Below are 20,874 nucleotides of genomic sequence, written 5' to 3'. Positions count from 1 at the left end.
GTCCTGCCAGCTGTTTGTGCCCCCTGGGACAGAAGATTGGGAGATACTGTGTGCTCACCTGTATCTGGCCCTCTTTGGGGCCGGGCCGGAATGAAGCTTGTCTGAGCCCAGTTTTCTTGTCCGGAAGAACCTCCTTCCCTTTCTGACCTTCCCTGGTTCTGAGATTGCAGCGCGTGGCTGCTGTATGTTGGCCGTGTTATCAGAGCTCAAAGCCGGTCAACGAGGGACATAAGTGAATGCCACATAATTAATAGCACCCGCTCAAGCGTCCACCGTGTGCTGGGCCGACGCTGGGTCCTTTGTGCGTTTCATCTCCCGCTCAGCTGAGACTCATCCCCTGTGCTCACGGCATCTCTGCGCGTCTGGTAACAACCACCTGCTTCCCCAGTGAGATGCGGGGCTTCCAGACCACGCCCTCCATCTCACAGCACACGAGGGGCTCTGGGATCGGAACCCAGACCTCTTGACTCCCTTCCGTTTGGGGACAGGGCTGCTCTCCGCCGGTGGACTGAGCTGGTGCATTTAAGTACCCCGAGGCAGGGGATGGGCAAGCAGTTGTGAGGTGAGCAGCAGGCAGATGGCCAGTGAAGGAAGCACTTGCGTGATACCAGAGGTGGACTCCTCCCGTGGTTGTCCTCCCTTCGGGAACACTGCTCCCCTCCGGGATAAAGCCTGTTTTCTTACCCTCGCTGGGAGACTGCCCAGCGCCGGGAAGGCCCACACTGGGGCCTTGGAGGTGACTGGAGACACTGCCCTGCGTGCCCTGGGTCTTTCCTCTCTGCCCCATGGAAAGTGTGGCCTTTGCCGAGCCAGTGGTTTTGTTCCACACAGTGGTTCGTGGCCGCCGTCTTCAGATTGACTCAGAAAGGAGCTCAGCACACCTAGTGGCTTCTGTCCCCACAGGGGACCATGGCTCCATACTCACTGTCACTTGCCTTCTTCTCCCCTGAGGTTGCTCTGCAGGGGTGTCCCCGCAGAGAGATAGGAAGGCATCCGGGAGCCCAGCCTGGGGCAGGGGCACAGGGAGTGGGTGTCACTGTGGCATGTGCAAGAGTTGGGGGCCCCCCGGCTGCCACGTCCCGGTGCTGCTACACCCTGTGCTAGGTGCTTCTATGGTTCTCCCTTTTCAGCCTCACAAGAATGCCTGATTTACAGCCGAGGCTCAGAGGAGTCACAAACGGGAGGAGGGTGGGCATACCGAGAACCTGGAGGGGCCCTGAGCCTCTGGACTCACACTGACTTCCCTTAATGACCTCGTCAGGGGATCTGACTGCACTCAGTGTCCAGCACAGTGGTCCCTGACGGCCCAGTGAGTCACAAGAGTATCTCAGGATGCTCATGGGCCCCACACACCTGGGCAGGTGGCTCGCTCTCTACTGGGATGAGTATAAGCTGGGCTCCATATATGTTTTCCTGTTATGGATGCCTTTTAAAAAATATTTATTTATTTTTGAGGAGGGGGGAGAGGCAGAGAGAGAGGGAGACAGAGGATCACAGAAGAGCTCTATGCTGACAGTGGAGAGCCCAATTCAGGACTCGAACTCACAAACTGTGAGATCATGACCTGGGCAGAAGTCGGACCCTTCACCAGCTGAGCCACCCCGGTGCCCCTGTGACAGATGACTTTCGCTAAGAATAGAACAGGGGCACCGGGGTGGCTCGCTCCTCTGGTTAAGCACTCGACTCTTGGTTTCAGCTCAGGTTATGATTTCATAGTTGGTTGTGAGATCGAGCCCCACGTTGGGCTCTGTGTTGGTCATGGAACCTGCTTAAGATGTTGTCTCTCTCTCTCACTCTCTCCCTCCCTCCCTCCCTCCATCCCTTTCCCCCCCTTGTTTGATCACTCTCAAAAGAAAAAAAAAAAAAGAACAACAAGTAACAATTGTGAGCATTTTCTTTGCAGCAGCCACTGTCAGAAGCATGAGCTCTAATTTCTGTAGCAGCTGGGAGGTGGTACCGGGGCCAGTGACAATGAGGCACAGTGGGGTTAAGAGACTTTGGCCAGGGCCACCCAGCTGATCAGCGGCAGAGCCCGGGTTTATGTGCCTGTGGACTCGTCAGCCCAGACTCCGCTTGAGTCAGAACTGGGTTGTGTGGCGTCATCCTAGCGATGTGTCTGGATGCTATCTCCTTTCGCTTGTACAGAAAGCACTTTTCCGGAACTGCTGGTTTCATGCCCACCGTTATGCTTGAGGGATGGTGGGAGGGAAGTCTGGGGACACAGAGGCTGAAAGGAGCAGGAGTGGCCACTGTCGGAGTCACGGCGAGGTTAGTTGTTAGCTGTTAGCCCTGCTGGTACCTCTGTCAGCCTCCTGGGAGTGAGCCTGGCCAGGGGCGGACGGGGGCGTGCCTGGCAGGCAGCCCTGTGTGAGGAGAGCCCCGGCGGGTCAGGGGGAGCAGGCAGGGGGGAAGCGGCAGTCAGCGGGGCAGGGGAGAAGTGACATTCAGGGCGCTAGGCAGAGCCAGGACCCAACCCCCAGCTGCACAAATCCCAGCTTTGCACACTGCCCTCCAGGGGGACTGTGCCCCCACAGTGCTCCTGGGTGCCCGTGGGGTGAGGTCACCTTTTGCTCCTCCTAGCAGGGCTCTCCTAAGAAGTGGTCCTAAGAAGGATCACTTCCATCTAGCTGCTCACAAGGCGGGGTCTGGTGGGAATAAGCCAGTTTTCAGAGAGAACTCCCTCTTCAGCCTTTGGCATCTGAAGGGAGGTTGTGTGTGATCAGTGCACGCGTCCAGGAAATAGCGGGCACAGCCCCACTGGGTTGGCGGGGCCGGGGTGGTGGTCCTCAGGACCCAGCAAGGGTCTCCGTGGGAATCTGAAGATCCACTGGGTTTGGAAGAGAAGCCGACTTCCCACGGGCCTCCTGCCTCTCTTGCTGGCCAGGCACACGGGCTGCCTCTGCGGCCACTCCCGCCCTCCCCGACGGCTCACGTCTCAGAGGCAGAATCCCCACAGGCGATCAGAGCTGGCCTCAGAGAGATCGATCCAGGCCGATCCAGGCTTCTCCTCCAAACCATTTCTGTGGCCAAATACTCAGCTGTGGCCCCTGGAGGTTTTCAGAGCTAGGATAGGTCCTGATAGGGCACAGGTGAGGTGAGCCAGCCCAGCCCCCCGACTTTCCCTCTCACGCCTGCCCGTGGCACCTGTGGAAGTGGGGGTTCGGAGCCCCCACTCCAGCTGTGCCAAGCTGCTGCTTCAGGTTGGAGCCGGGAGGCTGGGGTTTTAACGAGTGTCTGGATGTGTCTTACGAGAGGCAGGTTTGGAAAGTGCTGAATTCTCCTGGACTTGCTCTGAGTGGCCCACGGCTGCCAGTGAAATGCCACATGAAGACCAATAATGCTCCATTTAGATCTCGTTAGCCTGCTTAAAATGGAGATTTTTGCCAGAATAAACACTGTTAAGTGCAATAGATTATTGTTCGGGTACCCAGAAAATGTAAATCTGTGCCCCCTGTGGATGAGACCATTTCCTTTGGTCTGTTGGTTTAAGGTGAGAGTGTGTGAGCGCTGGGGTGCCACGGGTTGACACGTTTGGTCCTCTGGGCCCACGGATCCCTGTCCAGAGTTGGGGGCTGGGGCAGGCGGGGCGGAGAGAGAGGCACCAGCACAGCTGGCAGTAAGTGCTCAGTTAGAAACGGCCCCACGAGGCTGCAGAATGTGGCCTTTGGAGATGGTAGGGTGGTACCAGTCGAGTGTCCCTTACTAGCTTTCTGTCTTTCCTTGGAAATCCCTCTCGTTTCCACACACGTTTGTTTTTAACCTTAGCTTGGGGATTTGACTGCCCCGCACTGGTGTTAATGGATGACATTGTGTTCCCCCAAATCCTTATGTTGAAGCCGTAGCCCCTAGTGTGACAGGACCTTTAACGAGGTGATGGAGGTTAAACAAGGTCATAAGGGTGGGGCCTTAATCCAATAGAACTGCGTCCGTGTAAGAAGAGGAAGAGGCCCTTGGGGATGAGCTCGTGCGGAGAAAAGGCCGTGTGAGGCCACAGAGGAGATGGCCATCTGCCATCGAGAGGTTCTGTGGTACTTTGTTATGGTGGCCCAAGCTGAGTGATGCCCTTGGGAACCCCCCTAGCAAGCCTCCATATGATGAACCAGAGATGCTCTTTTTGTTATCAGACTGAACCAAAACCTGGAGCCTGGGCAGGCATTGCCCGGGTCTACACCGATGGGGTGCACAAGGAGGAGGAACCCAGATTATTTGTGGAGCGAATGAATGAATGGTCTTCATGCAGATACAGCGAGTGGAATTTAGAAATCTGGTAGGAGGGGCAGGGAACCCAATCAGACCACACTTGCTTTGGAAAATCAGGGCCCGCGCATGGCAGTGACCTTTTCTCGGGTCTGCGAAAGCCACCTTGCCCAGGATTCCTCTGAAGAGCACTTAGAAGCCCCCCCCTCCCCCCAGCCCCATAATGGGCCCTGTGGAGTGACCTGCTTGAATACCACGCAGTAGGACAGCAGTTCTCACCCAGGGGCTCTTGTGCCCCTCACGGGGACATTTGGCAATTTCTAGAAACGTTCTTGGTTGTCACAACTGGCATTGGCATGCCGGTGGCATCTAGTGGGTAGAGGCCAAAGACACTGCTAAACATCCTGCAGTGAACAGAAGGACCCCTTGCATCAAAGAACTAACTAACCATCCCAAAATGGCCACAGTGCCAAGGCCAAGAAACCCTGCAGCAAGATTAGGTTTCCTGGCCCATGAATATCGGTTCTAAAGAGGAAAGAGTGTTACTCAGGCAGGGACGTTTTGGTCTGGGTCAAACAATGAACAGATGGTTAAGCTGAATATCTGCTGCATGTTGCATGATTCAGGGGGACCCCTGACATCGGAAAGACCTCGGAAGGCACGAGGCAGCCTGAAAAGAGAAGAGGCTGGCGGTTGTGGATCTTGCTTTGGGAATGATGGAAGGGGCTGAGGTTCTTTCTCCCTCTTTCAAGGCCCACTCGAAAGCACCTGTTCCACCGGGTCCCCTGGTCCCTCTGTGGCCTCTGTGCCGTGTGTCCGAGCAGGAGGATGGGGTGCTTGAGGGTGCCAGGTCCTGGAGGAAGCAGGAGGGAGTTGGTTTAGGAAGGAAGCAGGGGGCGCCTGGGTAGCTCAGTTGGTTAAGCATCTGACTCTTGATTTTGGCTCAGGTCAGGATCTCACGGTTCCAGCGCCTGCTTCAGGCCCCATGCTGACAGCACACAGCCTATTTGGGATCCTCTTTCTCTGCCCTCCCCCACTTCTCAAAATAAATAAACATAAAAAAAAAGAAGCAGGGAGGAATCTTCTTCTTTTGAGATGGAAAGGAAGCAGGAGTGTTTTGAGGTGAGGGAGGCATCTTTCAGTGGGAAGAGCTGTGAAGTTTCAAGGAAGCTCTCCCTCCATCTGCTCCAAGTAGGGCCTGGGTGGCGCTGGGCACCGAAGAGATGAAGAAGTTTTGAACCATGAATAGATGTGCTTCCAGAGGCATTTTTTTTTAATGTTTATTTATTTTTGAGAGAGAGAGACAGAGCACAAGCAGGGGAAGGGCAGAGAGAGAGGGAGACAGAATCAGAAGCAGGCTCCAGGCTGTCAGCACAGAGCCCGATGTGGGGCTCAAACCCATGAACCAGGAAATCGTGACCTGAGCGGAAGTCAGACGCCTAACCGAGTGAACCACCCAGGTGCCCCTAGAGACGTTTTTGGAGTCTGCAAGAGAAAGTGGGACAAGTCCAGGGAGAGCAAAGATGACCAGACCAGTCCCTGAACTTGGGAGGCTTGGACTTTCCTTGTGATGTCATCCCCCGCCCGCACCCCCTCCCCCCAGCACTTCCTCTCCCAGGTGCTTCAAGAGAAAGATATGCTTGTGAGCAAAGTTCCGGAAGCACCGTACAAAATACTCACGCCCTGGGCATTTGCAATAGTGAGCATGAATTGCTCTGAGAAAATCTACAGCGACAGGCCGGTTCAGTGTTAGCTGAGCATTTCCCAAACCTTGTACATTTGCTGGGATGAGGCATAGAGAGGGCTGACAGATTCAGCAAATAAAAATACAGGGCACCCAGTTAAATCCGAATCCCAGATAAACAAGGAATTACTGAGACATATTGTATACTAGAAACTACTCAGTTATCTGAAATTCAGCTTTAACTGAACATCCTGTATTTTATCCGGCAGCCATCCCAGCCGGGCACGGGGTGGGCGTTGGGGGCATGACCCCCATCACTGAAACCCAACTTTAGAGACGCCATCCCAGGCCATACCTGTGCTGACTCTCCGATCCCTTCTTCTGCAGACCTCTTTGCAACATTTGTCTTCCTTTGTCCAGTGACATAATGTTTGTTCTCTGGCCACTTTCTGGCCTCCTGACTGCCCAGGAGAGCTGTGAACCCAGAAATGCATGGAAGGCACCACCTGGCACGGGGAGAGCCCAGGGTAGCCAAGCCAAGGCCAGGCTGGCCAAATCCCCATGGAACGGTGGGGTCATCGGGTGATGGAGCATTTCGTGGCCGACATGTAGAGTGTGCGTGGCATGTTTTAAAATAAGGAGCAGCCTCCGTGGACGGCAGTGGCTGTGGCGGTGGGGAAGCCAGCAAGAACAGCAAAGCAGGGCGCCTGGGTGGCTCAGTCGGTTGAACGTCCGACTTCGGCTCAGGTCATGATCTCAGGGTTCATGGGTTCGAGCCCCGCGTCGGGCTCTGTGCTGACAGCTCGGAGCCTGGAGCCTGCTTTGGGTTCTGTGCCTCCCTTTCTCTCTGCCCCTCTCCCGCTCGTCCTCTGTCTCTCTCTGCCTCTCAGAAATAAAGAAACGTAATAAAAAAAATAAAAATAAATAAATAAAAGTGTTAAAATTTTTTTTAAAAAAGCAGCAAAGAGAGGAGAGGGAATGGACTAGAGGTAAGGCCAAGAAGAGGAGCATGGCAAGCAGAGCTGGAGGGAGAGATTATAGGGGACACCTGGCATAAGGACAGGTGGCAAGCAGGGCATCCTCAGCCCTGCTGCAGTGGCCTGGGGGCCTCCACAGAAAGGCTCCCAGTTGTTCCTCACAACAAGCTCCGAGTAGTCAAAAACAGGCTTGATGATGCTAATGGCTGTCTTCCTCTCCCTTGCTTTAGTCACACTGGCCTCTGAAGTTTCTTTAACACGTTAGCGTGCTTCTGCCCCAGGACCTTTGCACTTGCTATTCCTTTTGCTTATGATGCTCCCCTCACACCCCCACCAGATATGCTCCTGGTTCACGCCCTTCCCATGTTTCTGATCTTTGCTTCAGTGTTTCCTCCCTGGAGAGCTTTGCCAACTCCTTTATTTTAAAATTGCAGCACTCGTACCCTGGCTTTATTTTTCTCCATATCACCTATCACCATCTGGCAGTCTGTGCATTTTGCTTGTTTATTTATTTCTTAACTGTCTTCTCCCCGAAGGGTGTACCTTCCGGAAGGGCAAGGATTTTTGTCTGTTTTGTTCGTTGTTGAATCTCCGACACCCAGAATGGTGCCTAGTCCCGACTGGGAACTTGGTAAACGTTTTTGGAATGACTGAATGATTTGAGCTGTCCCCCAAACAGCCCGCGTCACTCCCATTTGACAGATGAGGGACCAGAGGGTAAGCCTACCTGGGGTCTGGAGCCAATAATGGGTGAGAGCAGACTTGGTGCCCACGCACCGCGCCCACCCAGCGGGGGCCCGGGGGTCCTGGGGACTCTGCCTAGAGGGTGGTAGTCTGGCACGAGATGAAAGCAGTCCAGTGTCCTGTGTCCTTCGTCCTTCGGTGACTGCTTTGTCTCCTTCTCCTCAGGATGCGGTTCTGAGACAGCCTGTGTCCCCGATGGCCCACGCAGCAGCTCGGTGGAGGGGAGCCCCTTCCGCCCCCCGTCACACTCCTTGTCTGCCGTCTTCGATGAAGACAAGCCTATAGCCAGCAGCGGGACTTACAACTTAGACTTCGACACCATCGAGCTGGTGGACGATTTCCAGACCTTGGAGCCCCGCTGCTCGGACTCTAAGAGTCAGGAATGCAAAGCGAACACGCGGAGGAAGTCCACGGATTCTGTCCCCGTCTCCAAGTCCACGCTTTCCCGATCTCTCAGCCTGCAAGCCAGTGACTTCGATGGTGCTTCCTGCTCGGGCAACGCCGAGGCCGTGGCCCCGGCCCCAGATGCCTACGGCGCGGGCTCAAGCAGTGCCTCCAGTACCCTTAAGCGAACTAAAAAACCGAGGCCGCCTTCCTTAAAAAAGAAGCAGACGGCCAAGAAACCCACGGAAACCCCCCCGGTGAAAGAGACACCACAAGAGCCAGTCGAAGAGAGTCCTGGCCCCAGTGAGGAGAACAGAGCAGTCGAGACCAAGACGGAAGCTTCTGCACCAGCCCTGGCAGAGGAGGCACCCCTGGAGCCTGCTGCCGTGCCCAGGGCCACCTGCCCTCTGGACCCAGAGGGTGCCGAAGGGGCCGTCCCCTCAGCTTCCGGAAGCGGCAGAGTGCAGAACTCACCCCCCGTGGGAAGGAAGACGTTGCCTCTTGCCACGGCTCCGGAGGCGGTGGAGGTGACCCCGTCGGATAGTGGGGGGCAGGAGGACTCCCCGGTCAAAGGGCTCTCGGTGAGGCTGGAGTTTGACTATTCTGAGGACAAGGGCAGTTGGGACACCCAGCAGGAAAACCCCCCTCCTACCAAAAAGCTAGGCAAAAAGCCGGTTGCCAAAATGCCCCTAAGGAGGCCAAAGATGAAAAAAACACCCGAGAAACTCGACAACGCTCCTGCCTCACCTACCCGGTCCCCCGATGAACCCAATGACATCCCTATTGCTAAGGGTACCTACACCTTTGATATTGACAAGTGGGACGACCCCAATTTTAACCCTTTTTCTTCCACCTCAAAAATGCAAGAGTCCCCCAAACTGCCCCAACAGTCCTACAACTTTGACGCAGACGCCTGCGACGAATCCATTGACCCTTTTAAGACGTCCTCTAAAACCCCAGCCTCACCTTCTAAATCCCCAGCCTCCTTTGAGATCCCAGCGAGTGCCATCGAAGCCAATGGAGTGGACGGGGATGGGCTGAACAAGCCCGCCAAGAAGAAGAAGACGCCCCTCAAGACGTAAGTGCAGGGGTGCAGGTGGTAAGCTCGGGGGCTGTGCCTCGGCTGTGAGCCCGGGTCGTGTGCCTGGATGAACGCGGCCGCCCTAACCCTTCTGCCGTCTGCCATAATGCCTCCAGGTTTGCAACACGATCCCTGTTTTCCTCCCTCTCTGTGCCCACGGTGGTGGCATTTCCCGTGCACAAATTCCTCTGGGTCTAGCATCTTTGATCTTTTGCCTCATTATTATGTCAGTGGTTTAAGGCTTTACCTTGAGCTGAAGGCCTGACATTTGACTCCGGGGGAGTGTGGGAGATCCCACAGAGAGGGAACTCATCTGTGCTTGGGTGACTTAACCTTTTCCCTGCTTGGCACAGGAATTACTTTTGGGGGTGGCCTAGAAGCTAGGAGATCCACCCTTCAAATAGTGTTAGAATTGGGCGTATTTGTGTCTGCCCGTTAACGTGTTCGTCAGGAGGCAAACCCAGTTGTCTCTGGGAGGCCCGTGAATGAGAGGCCTGGCCTGGGCCCTTCCTCGCACCCCAGCCAGCCTGTCATCCCTTTTTCTAGCCATCTTTTGCAGACAAGAGCCCAAGGCCCCATAGGTCCAGAAAGAGATCGAGGGAACTTGGAAGGGAGAAACCATCCCTGAAATCCCCGTGACCCCCAGGGGGCCACCAATAATTGGCTCAGCTGTCCTCAAACACTTGCCAAGTAGAGTGCCTTTAACAACCACGTGTCTGTGCTTCTGGAATTCATCTCCAGACGCGCTCTCACCTGGATGGCTGTGGGTCCATTTCCAGGACGTGGGTCCCAGCATACTGGGTGGGGAGGGCACTTAGAGCCTTTCTCCCGCCTTCATGCGAAGTAGGGTCAGTAACTGAACAAGGCCACAGAGACCAGGCTTCTGGCACCAACTCAGCAGAGCAGACCGCAGCTGCTGGCCTCTCTGCCTCTGTCCGGTATGAATGGAGACAGGGTAGACCTTCTTACCTCCCATTCTGGGCTCCCCGAGGAGTTATCTTGAGAAGAACTTGGGACTTCCTGAGAAGAGGTTCTCTAAGCAGGCGCGAGTCTTGGGATCCAAGGCTCCCCAACCAGGAACCTTGAGATCAGTTTCCCAACCTGGCCCTTCCTAGAGATTCCATCCAATCTGTGTTGGACGCTTTATTTTAAGCCTCAAACAGAACTCTGAAATGCTCAGACGACAAGCCGCGTTCCCTCATTTTTGGAACGGGAGCCAGCCTGCAGCCACTGTGCACCTCCTCCTTCCGCACAGATAGTTTGGTTATAGTCTGTCCTGTCATCAGAGCACACAGGTCAGGGAAGCCACCCCATCTCTTGTCCTCACCTCTAGTGCAGATGGCCTGGAACCCAACACGATGTGACAAAGCTCTTTGAACACCGGCATTTTAGGGGGTGATCGGAAGCACGAGAGGAAGGTGTTCTCGGACAGCCCCCTCTCCAAAAAGCCGGGATGTGGCCCCCTCTCCCAAGCAGAACTCACAGTGGATGCCTCTTGGGTCCCAACCCATCAGTAGCCAATTGTGTGCAGATGGATCTTTTTTGTCAGTTCCTTCTGTCCGTCTCTCTTTTTTCTTGTCTTCTTGTCTTAGGATGGTTGAAGATGTGATGTCTGTGTGTTCTCTGTTGTAAGTAAATTTAACGGAACCTGCCTCTTCCACTGAATGTGCTTTTCTTCCCCCTGCTTTTTGTTTTTGCTTTCAAGCTCTTTTCATTTCTTCTCCGTGGCTGCTGCTTGTGTATCTCTGTTGGGCCTGGGGACGGGGAGGCGGGGCATGGGGCTCCCCGGTAGCAGAGGTTACTTTCCTGTTTCGTACTGATTAGCATAAGTGAAACTGCTTGGCTGTGAAAATGCGATTACCCAACATCTGCCTGCTTGTCAGGAATGGAACTCTCCTGCTTGCATATTCGATGTCTTCATCTGAAACCCATACATTTTTTTTTTTTAAGCTCTCATTCCATTCTTTCATTTCAAATTGGGCTAGTGAGCGATTGCTTTCAAAGTACTGGGTGTGGCTTCACGTTGAAATAAGCATCCGGCCAACGCAGGCGGCGACTGAGGTCACTTGTTCCTGCTAACGTGTGAAGCAGAAATCTGTGGGCTGTGTCTCCTTGAGACCTGTGGGTTGACTCGGAGTGGAGCACACGGCTGTGAGAGCCATCACCAGCCTGCTCTGGGCCTGCGTCCTTGGCCACCCAGGACCAGGCTGGGTGTCGATCGGCATGCTGTCCGTGCACGGGTCACCCGGCTGGGTGTCGCTGCAGGCAGAGCAAACTGTCTCCGTGCCTGCACGGCTTTGCCCCCACGGCCAGGAGAGATGTCCTGGGCAGCTCCCGGGGGCCCAAGGACAGGTACCTTTCCTGCTTCCCTGTCTTTACAAGGGAAGCTGGCCTGGTCCTAGGGGTCCAGCAGCCCTGGGATAGAGTGGAGTCTCTCAGGCTTGCTTCTGGCCAAGGGATTTCTTCAGTGTTTTAGAGCCATTTAGCAACTCTGAAATATACAGTTATATATTTATATGCATGAATAAATATATGCTTCAAGCTGTGACTGTATTGCTCATATGGCAAATGCTATAAGTGCTGGAAATAACCATTTCTAGTATTTTCTCATGACTGAATGCCATTGTTGGAGCGTTTTTATTGAAGAGAACACAGGGAAGGAACTTGAGTGCCAAATTGCTTTGTCCATCCAGTTATTATCTATTTATTTATGTACGTATGTATGTATTTATTAAGAGAGAGAGAGAGAGCACGAACAGGGGAGAGGGCAGAGGGAGAGAGAGAGAGCATCCCAAGCAGGCTCCACACTCAGTACGGAGCCTGATGCAGGGCTTGATCTCACGATCCTGAGCCAAAATCAAGAGTCAGGACGCTTACCTGACTGAGCCACCAGGCGCCCCCATCTGGTTAATATTTAGAGCAGGGAAAGGTAGTGGGATCTAAGGTCAGGGGATGCCCGCCCCCGCCACAAAGCCGCTGCTTTGGTGGAGGCAGGACCATACCGCAGAGGGGCCTGAGACCAGGGGTCTGTCTGCAGGTGGGAACGCTTCCATTCTGCCTGGGAAATGACCCCCCCCCCACCACCACCCCAGACCACTCAGTGGACTCAGTGGAACCACGTATGCTAAAAATGCTTTCCTTCTGACCCTTTCATAAGTCTGATCTGATTTTCCTTTGCCTCTAGTGACCTGCGCCTGCCCCCAATTATTTATATAAAGGAGAAAAAGGGAAAAGAGTTGTTAACCATGGTTGAGAATAGACATTAGAGAAATCACCTCATCCCTGAAAAGAGTTCTGGAGATTGGTTGTACAATGTGAATGTACTTTACGCTATTGAACGTGAGTGTTTAAGATGATAAATTGTGTGTTAGGTGTATTCTAATGTAATTTTAAAAAGAATCGTCTCAACCCTGGCTCTGTCTCTGGTCAGAATCTCACCCACGTCTGAGGTGCAGGAATCCGTTACGCTCAGAGTTCCAGTGAGTGGGAAGGAATTCTCCCTGAAGACCCAGAACATTCCTTCATGTTTCTGCCCAGATCCTTCAGCTGTCTATTATGTGCTGTGTCGGCTGGCCAGTCAGTAAACTGGTTCCCCTTAACTGGTGTCAGGAACCTAGATCCCTGCCCCCCGCCCCGTTTGGTTCAGACATTCTTGGATGAATCTGAATACATTAATGTCACCCAAATCTGCTTTTTTAACACAAGAACATCCGGCTAAATTTAGCTTCATTTTCTGGGCCAGCTCTCCAAAATGGCATCTCTCTAAAGATTTCCAGCTCGAGGACTCTTTCCCTCGGGGGCAGTCACGGTATCTGATGTTAAGTGGGAATGATCAGCACGGACATCTTTCAGCTGGTGTGGAGTAGCGAGGGCTGGAGGGTGGGTCTGGGCCAGATACTCCGCAGACACGGTGGCGTGGGTCCACTCTGTGGAACTCCGGACTGTTCTGTGCCCCTGTTTGTTGTGTTGACATTTTCCGTTCTATTTCCAGTGACACATTTAGGGTGAAAAGGTCGCCAAAACGGTCTCCTCTCTCTGACCCACCTTCTCAGGTACGATGTTCCCTCGATAAGTACGATTTTGCCACTCACCCCGGGAAGTTAGAGCCCGTGTGTTTTGATTCCCTACTAGTCAACCGAAGTTTCTCTTCTGTTCGTCACGGGCACATTCCAGCATCCTCTTTGGCTCGTACGTGGAGGGGTGGAGGGGTGGAGGGAGGGGCCGTCCCTTGCGGTTTGCAAGACACCGTTTTGATCCCTTCCCTTTGGGAAAGATCAGGGTGCGTCCCGCGAGTAGAAAGATGTTCAGCGAGTGTTCGTGGATTCTGTAGGAATCGCACCAGCCCATTTGTCCATTCTGCCAGTTAATCAGCCGAGAACGTGTATGAATTTCAAATTGAGAAAGTCCGTTGAGACACAGGAATGTATGGTGAGAAAGGATGGGCTGTGTGTCAAGAGCGCTGGATTATGTAACCAAATCCAGGCAGGGGAGGTCAAAATCATGCCCTGAGGAGGTAGGCGCTTCGGCCCTCCCTTCAGGTGTGCCCATCGCGCTCTAACCAGCCCCTGTATGAGATCTGTACCATTACAGACCCAGGAAGGTTAGCCTCCGGCGTGTACATCAGGCCCCCTTCTGAGCCAGCGAGGCCCCCGGCCCTGCAGACCCTAGCCCGGCCCCAGGAGAGGGGGCTGGGGTCCCGGTCCCAGCTCTGCTCTGGCACTCGGGGCTCCCCCGCTGCCCTGCTCAGCTGCTCCCCCTCCATGGAAAAAATCCCGCAGCCACAGGCATGCAGATCGTCAGGCGATATTAAGGATATCGCTGCACAGGCCCTGAAGCCCTGTGTAGACATAACTCGATAGTTGCGGTCATGAAAGTGCCAAGAGTTAAAGTTCTTTATTTTTCTCGGACTGAACGAGCAGGAATGCCCCCACATCACTCCGACACAAAATCCTAATTTGTCTGAAACCCTCCGCCACCCCCTGTAACAAGCCATCAGGAAAGGAAAGTCACAGAGGAAAGAATCTTGTCTCCTCGGGACCATTTTGGGCAGAGTCCGAGGACCCAGAGGATTGTGATGGAGACGTGTCCTGGTTAGGGGGGACCCCCAGGCCTGGCTGGGCGGGTGCAGCTGGGGACACAGAGACGGGTCGGGTGCAGTTGGGGACACAGAGACCATATGAGAAGAGCAACTGCTTCGCTTCTGCCCCCAGGACTCCACTCCAGCGGCTACCCCGGAAACGCCGGTGATCTCCGCCGTGGTCCATGCAACCGACGAGGAGAAGCTGGCGGTCACCAACCAGAAGTGGACGTGTGTGACAGTGGACCTGGAGGCTGACAAACAGGACTACCCACAGCCCTCGGACCTGTCCACCTTTGTAAATGACACCAAATTCAACTCACCCACGGAGGGTAAGCGGCTTGGTGGCCAGCGGGACCCCTACCCTGCCTCGGAGACCACTGTCCCTAGGGAGCAAAAGGCCAGGAAGGAAACTTCCATGCCAGGTAACCATGCCATGGGTGCCCTCCCAGCTAAGTCTACATTTGAAAACAGCCTGAGGCTCGGGGCGCCCGGGTGTCTCAGTCGGTTAAGCATCCGACTTCGGCTCGGGTCATGATCTCGCGGTCCGTGAGTTTGAGCCCTGCGTCTGGCTCTGTGCTGACAGCTCGGAGCCTGGAGCCTGCTTCAGATTCTGTGTCTCCCTCTCTCTGTCCCTGCCCCCGTTCATGCTCTGTCTTTCTCTGTCTCAAAAATAAATAGCTATTAAAAAAAATTTTTTTAAACAGCCTGAGGCTTGAACCCCGCTGTGCCCCCACCCCCAAGACACCAGCTGAGAGCCAGTCAGCTTAATACACCCCCCCTCATTCCCATCCTGAGCTTACCCAAGCTTGGCTCGTTGTCTGTGGCTTATGTGCCTGGGTGAATTTGAAGCACACGCCTGGCTGCAGACAGCATCGTCCCAGCCGAATGCTCAGTGTGGTCAGCCCCTCCCCACGGGTCCTTTGGTGCCACTGCTGCTCATCAGCCCCACGGGATGGTCCACAGTGTGGTCACACCATCTACCCAAGCCCCAAACCAGAGGGTTGACTCCAGTCTTGCCAACAAAGAGGACAGTTTTCTTGGATAGACCCCCAGGCCTGTTGCTTTTCTCAACAATAGCTTTCTTCCTCTTCCACATATTAGCTTCCAGCTTTCTTCCTGATTCTTTGGCTTGCGAAATTCACCTATCTTAAGTCAGCGCAGCGTCACTGGGTGAAATCAAGAGGTTTTTTTGTAAACTGCTTATTCCACTCACGCTGTTTAGTGTCTGAATCTATATATTGGCTCCCACACTTCCTTTCCCGTTAGGAAGGCTGTGGAGGCCTGAAACCATCTCCCTGCCTGATCGTGCTCTGCCCCAAGCCCTGCGTGCCTTTCCTGCACCTGCCCCGCTGTGAGCTTCCCTCCAGCACTCGTTGGGGACTGTTGCGATGGTGCTGAGGCTCCCTTTCCAAGGTCGTGATACCCAACAATTCAAAAACATGGAGTAGAAACCAAGTCGAGGACCGTCGCACGTGAAAATGTTATCTCTGCTTCTTTGCTGCTGATGAGGGGCCACGACTTCCATTAAACACCCTCTTGCTCCCTCCGGGCAGGCACTGGCAGAAGTGGGGAGCAGGTAGTTGGGGGCTGTAGCTTGGATTTCTTCCTCTGCAGGCTCTCCTGTGATCAGCTGCTCGGTGGCTAGCTTCGTGCCCATAAGGTCTCTGAACGATACCAGTGAGGGCCATTTCATTTTGCCGGGGGCGGATTCTGGATGCCTGTCTTCTCACCATGATGAGGTTTTTGGGGGTGATGGTAGGATTCGTGGGGTCCAGAGCCGACGACTAAGAAAGAATTCTTGAAGATGTCTTTGGTACAAAAAGGTGATTCTATTAAAGCTTGGGGACAGGACCCTGGACAGGAAGAGCTGCCCCGGCACCATGAGGACCGACTGGTTATTTACTATGGGGTTGGGGGGTAGGTGAAGTTCCAGGGGAAGTTTCCAGTGAGATTTTCATATGCTAAAGAAGACTCACAGGATCTTGGAGGCCTAGCTATTGTCATGTTAAGGTTGTTTCTCCCTCTAGCAAGGTTTAGCATTAAGACTTCAAGGAGTTCCCGGAGAAAAGTTTTACTCTGCCGGCCTCAAGTATTTGTCAGTGGGCCGCAGGTGATAAGGAAATTCAGTTCTATCTGCCATTTCCTTCGGCCTTTGTTCCCCACGTCGCTATGGAGGGGTGATGTGGGGCTCCAGAAAACAGTCTATAGGTTTCCGGAGATGAGGCTATTGATAAGAGTGCCTTTTTCTTGTGATTTACTAAGATATTTGTAAATAGATGGAGACTCCGGGTCCTGCAGGACTGTGACCTCTATCAGTTAACCATTTGTTTTTCCCCTTTCCTTTGTTCTTGGGCATCCAGCAGTGCCTGAGGGATATCACACTTGTCCCGCCTGGGGAGTTGGGGAGGGGGGGTGGGGGGTTGCAGCCTGTCAGCTTGCCTTATGCTCCCTCATCAACTACACTGCCTCTTTACAGTTTGGAGATGAACGGACCATCTAAATTATGTGAACTTGGATGTTTTGGCAATGTGAGTTCTGTGGAACCGACCCTTTTGGTTGGCTATCCGGTTGGCTTTCAGGTTGGGGTTTGGGAGACTTAACAGTGACCGTCTCCTCCCTGACCCCTGGGACCCTGGGACCTGCCCTTTGCCCCTCTCCAGTCCTCCTTTTTCTCTGCACACACACCTGGTCCACGAGCCATACTGGATGGAACCACTTTTCCCCCACGGATGCCCCCACTCGGCTGTCCCTGCAGGGGCTGCTGGAGGCAGGAATGTTCCCTGCCCTGTCTCCCACCCTCACCCTGCCCTCCAGCCTTTCCCCGGACATCTCTGTGCTGTCTGCCCTCCATGCTTGGTCAGGGCCGCTCTGAGGTCACTCGGTTCTGTCACGATGATGCAAATACATGCATTTTTAGTAGAAAATACAAAAGCTCTGAATAGTAGCTGTTAAGCTAACAGGTGCCCGTTCAGTGGTAACGTCTGTTTCTTCATCGTTAACATTGAACTGACACAGACAACTCACTAGCCTGGTGACCTCTTGGATCATTGCTTGTTTTCTGCAAAAGTTCAACAAATAGGTAAATCTATATGTTTGAAACAAAACCCTATTACACCTGCCTCCTTAGAAAAAGATCGTGAAGATTCGGGCTGCCCGACCATAATTACAGCTGGCGGGCAATCGGAAATCTGTCATCTATATGAATACAGAACAGTTGCAATTTCAGGAGGTGCTGACCCTGCATTCACTTTTCTAATATAGTCTGCTTCCCTCCAGCAGCTGGATGTAGAAACTGGATACACAGGCCCCTATCAGATTGTCCTTCCTGTTAACCTCATGGGGGTCAAGTCCAGCCACACCAGACACGCACCTGGGGTGCTGATGTCATCACCACAAAGAACCTGGCCAGAGCTGTAGCTGTGATTGAGACTTTGTTATGCTGAAGTCACAAATCACCGGAAAACGAAATTTGGAGTTAGAAATAATAATTACCAACCGGAAAGGTATTTACTAAACAGTGCCGATTTCCCAAGGGACAAGAGTAAAGCAAACGTGATTTCATTTCATTCTCTCCATCCCAGAGAGCGGATTTCTGCTCTTCTCCACTTAGGGGCGAAGCGAGGAAACAGAGGCTTTGCGCTCTCGCGACTTGCGGAGTGTTGCGGGGCTCATCGGTGTAGAACCGCGGCTGCCTGACTCCTAACGTCCCCACTATGCCCTTGTATGTGACCACGCACAGGCTTCCTTCCGTTGTCTGTAGAAGGAGGGCGTCGAGCTAATCGGTACTCCCCTACCTAGGTCCACAAGAGCTCCAGGTTGTCTTAATGGTTCAAGAAACCCGGATGGAACTCGTTCAGAGAGATGCCCAGCTAATTGAAACTACCTGTGCGGGCTGCAATTACACCAGCTCACTCACTGACAATCTCCCACTGATTAAAAACTCAGATTGGCAATTACACGCGTTTTTCTTTGAACGCTTGCTTAGCAAATGGCCTCTCCCGGCAGACTCTTTGGAAACATAGTGGGAACAAACCTCGTCCGCGTGGTCTCTAGGGATGCGGAGATTAGGAACCGTTTGGAGACAGAACCTCCAAGGCCTCTCCCAGCTCTGACCCAAGAGACCCTAAGAGAGCAGTGTTTTAGATTCACCAGTCTGGATGGGCCTTTGGGGCTCACCCAGCTCTCCTGTCTCCCTTAACACGGGGCAACATCAGCCCCGCCTTCTTGCATTCAACAGAGGGGCAGACACTCTCCTCAAGAGCCTAACTCTTCTTCAGTGTGAGGCACCATTGCTGTCACACCTCAGACATTCAGAAGAGTGACAGCAAGGACGTTGTCCCCTTCCTAATGGTCCTTTTCCTCTCTCATCACTTATGTTACAAGTCCCAGAAATTTTAGCAGTGAGCAGTAACATACCCTTATATTTGTATAGCCCGTGGGAGGGCTTTTCTCTGACCTCATTTCATCTGCCAAACGTAGTCACTTTGAGCTCCACTGTAAAGCTAAGGCAGTGGGGGGTGGGAGGGAGTCAGCGAGTTGGCTTTGCCCGACCCTGGGAATGACTGCATCCTTCCGGCTTCTGCCCGGGGATCTTGGCACTCGCCGGCCGGGCTCTGGCCATCAGCGAGTCGAAGGAGAACGGCCGTCGGGGCCTCCCCCGGTGCGTTGTCCTTGATGAAATAATTACCAGAAGGAGCCCTCGGATGGGACAGGGCCCATTAAAAATAACTTCAGGCCTCTGCATCTTGAAGCAGCACACGCGTTAGGGAGCGGCCTCTTCTCTTGGATATGAAGGCGTCCCATGACCCTTCCTGGCCTGCCAGCTGCGTGTGGCCCGGGCCGAAGCCGGATGGGGCTCAGGCTCCAAGCCTGCCCTTTGAGGCTTTGCACTCTGAGCAGAGGAGTGAGATTTTGAATAAACGACGTTCAGGAAGGTGTTCCCTCAAAATACAGGGGACGATATTGATATTGGTCTTGTTCACATCTTTTCCTGGCCATTTGGTAAATTATAAACAAGAACCCCAAATGGCTATGATTACAAGTTCAGGTCCGAAGGAACACCTCCGGGCCTCACCAGGGACTGAAGCTCCTGTATAGAGTGTGGGCCTCCTGTAACCACACACGTTAAGAAGCAGGCATTTCTCTGGGGGGCCAGACCACCCCCTGCTATTGTACCGTCATCTGCTGCCTCTGAAGGGGGGGACGGGGCACTGGGCACCTGGCAGTGAAGCCCCCTTGGCAGGTAGGAAAGAAGGCAGGCAAGTGAGCTCCGTGACCCGACACTCACCCAGATCAGCTGCCAGGAGACAGCTAAGATTCCAGGCAGGACGCTTCACTGAGCCGAGCTGGTAACCAGAGCTGGGCACTAAGCCAGGGCCACAGGTCCCTGGAAAGTCTCTCTGTGCCGGCCCTTAGCTCGTTTGGTGCATCCTGGGTGCTCTGTGCCGTCGTGGGGTGTGCTGGAGGGTTTCTGTTCGATACTTTAGGGTTAAATAATGCCTTGGCAACAATAATGATACCTTGGAGAAGGGGGCCGTTGATTCACTATTGTCTTCTCAGCTTAAAACAGTCTTTAATAGGACAATAAAATAATAGTCCTGAGGTCCCGTATCTGGAAAGTGATAGATCTGGAGGAGGTCCTAGAAATCGCCTTGTCTTTCACTGTCCCTGGCTCACCCTCTCATTTGTAAGATGAGGAACATAGTAAGTCTTCATAAACAAACATTTCTATGTCCTCAGCTGGGGCAGAGTCCCGGTACGGGTCCCCATTACAGGCACAGACGCTGAATCCAGCCCAGCTGTGTGTGGTTGGCTTTGGGTCTCTGCTCTTCCCGAGTGACGCACAAATCGGGGCGGAGGTCTTTCTGGTCATTAATCCACAAAACCGGCTGCATTCCCCTGAGCAGGCCAAGCCTCCTAGAAGGATGTATTGGCTTCCCCAGGGAGATTCAAGGACTCCTGAAGAGTTGTCCACATGTTCAAGTGCTTCAGTTCGTACGGCCGTGACCCCACACATTTGCAGGTCTAGGGAAGGTCTTCCAGGAAATATCTCCTTTTAAAGCTCCTATTAAGGGATCATTTTTTAAGCGATGACTTCAACAATACATACATGGGGAAGTGCTTTATAACCAGAACTGCTATTTGTATTTCGTGTTAAAAAAAAAAAAAAAAATTCAGGGGGCGCCTGGGTGGGTCCGTCCATTGAGCATCCGACCAGCTCAGGTCATGATTTCGCAGTTCGTGAGTTTGAGCCTCGTGTAGGGCTCCGTGCTGACAGCTTGGAGCCTGGAGCCTGCTTCCGATTCTGTGTCTCCCTCTGTCTCTGCCCCTCCTCCGCTCAGGGTCTGTCTATCTGTATCTCTGTCTCTCAAATAAATAAACATTAAAAAAATTACAAAACAAATTCAGGCTTTAGGCTTCAGGGATTGCCACTGACACTCTTGTCCAGCTGCTTTCTGAGCAGCTCACCTGTCATCTCTTGGCTTTCTTTTCAAGTAGGAAAGAACTGGTAGCTGTAGATGTGGCTTCTGTGAGGAGAGAGTCCTTTCCGGTTTTGTTCACCGCTCCATCCACAGTGCCCAGCAGTTGAGGCACGTCGTATGTGCTCAGAATCCAATTGCTGGGCAGGGAATTCAGCTGAGGGTGAACTGGGTGTCCCCGTGGAGCTGCCCGGACACCCGAGGGAGTCAGGGTTTCTAGTCTCCAGTGAAAGCTTCTCGACTTTTCT

At 53.4% G+C, this 20,874-nt stretch overlaps 1 protein-coding gene across 20 annotated transcripts in view; it reads left to right on the top strand.

Annotated features, from left to right (window-relative positions):
• TACC2 (transforming acidic coiled-coil containing protein 2) overlaps positions 1 to 20,874 on the top strand; it is a 210,936-nt gene that overhangs the window by 162,453 nt on the left and 27,609 nt on the right. For all 20 annotated transcript variants that reach the window (XM_078434904.2, XM_078434899.2, XM_060641305.3 and 17 more), the window contains 3 exons: positions 7,768 to 9,064; positions 13,059 to 13,119; positions 14,278 to 14,476. In XM_078434904.2, coding sequence (XP_078291030.2) covers positions 7,768 to 9,064; positions 13,059 to 13,119; positions 14,278 to 14,476 — 1,557 coding nt within the window. The remainder of the gene's footprint in view (positions 1 to 7,767; positions 9,065 to 13,058; positions 13,120 to 14,277; positions 14,477 to 20,874) is intronic.

The sequence above is a fragment of the Panthera onca genome, chromosome D2, assembly GCF_046562875.1.
Source record: "Panthera onca isolate mPanOnc1 chromosome D2, mPanOnc1 haplotype 2, whole genome shotgun sequence".
Classification (NCBI taxonomy): Eukaryota; Metazoa; Chordata; class Mammalia; order Carnivora; family Felidae; genus Panthera; species Panthera onca.
The sequence above is the reverse complement of the archived record's forward strand: the minus strand, read 5'-3'. Positions and strand labels throughout refer to the sequence as shown.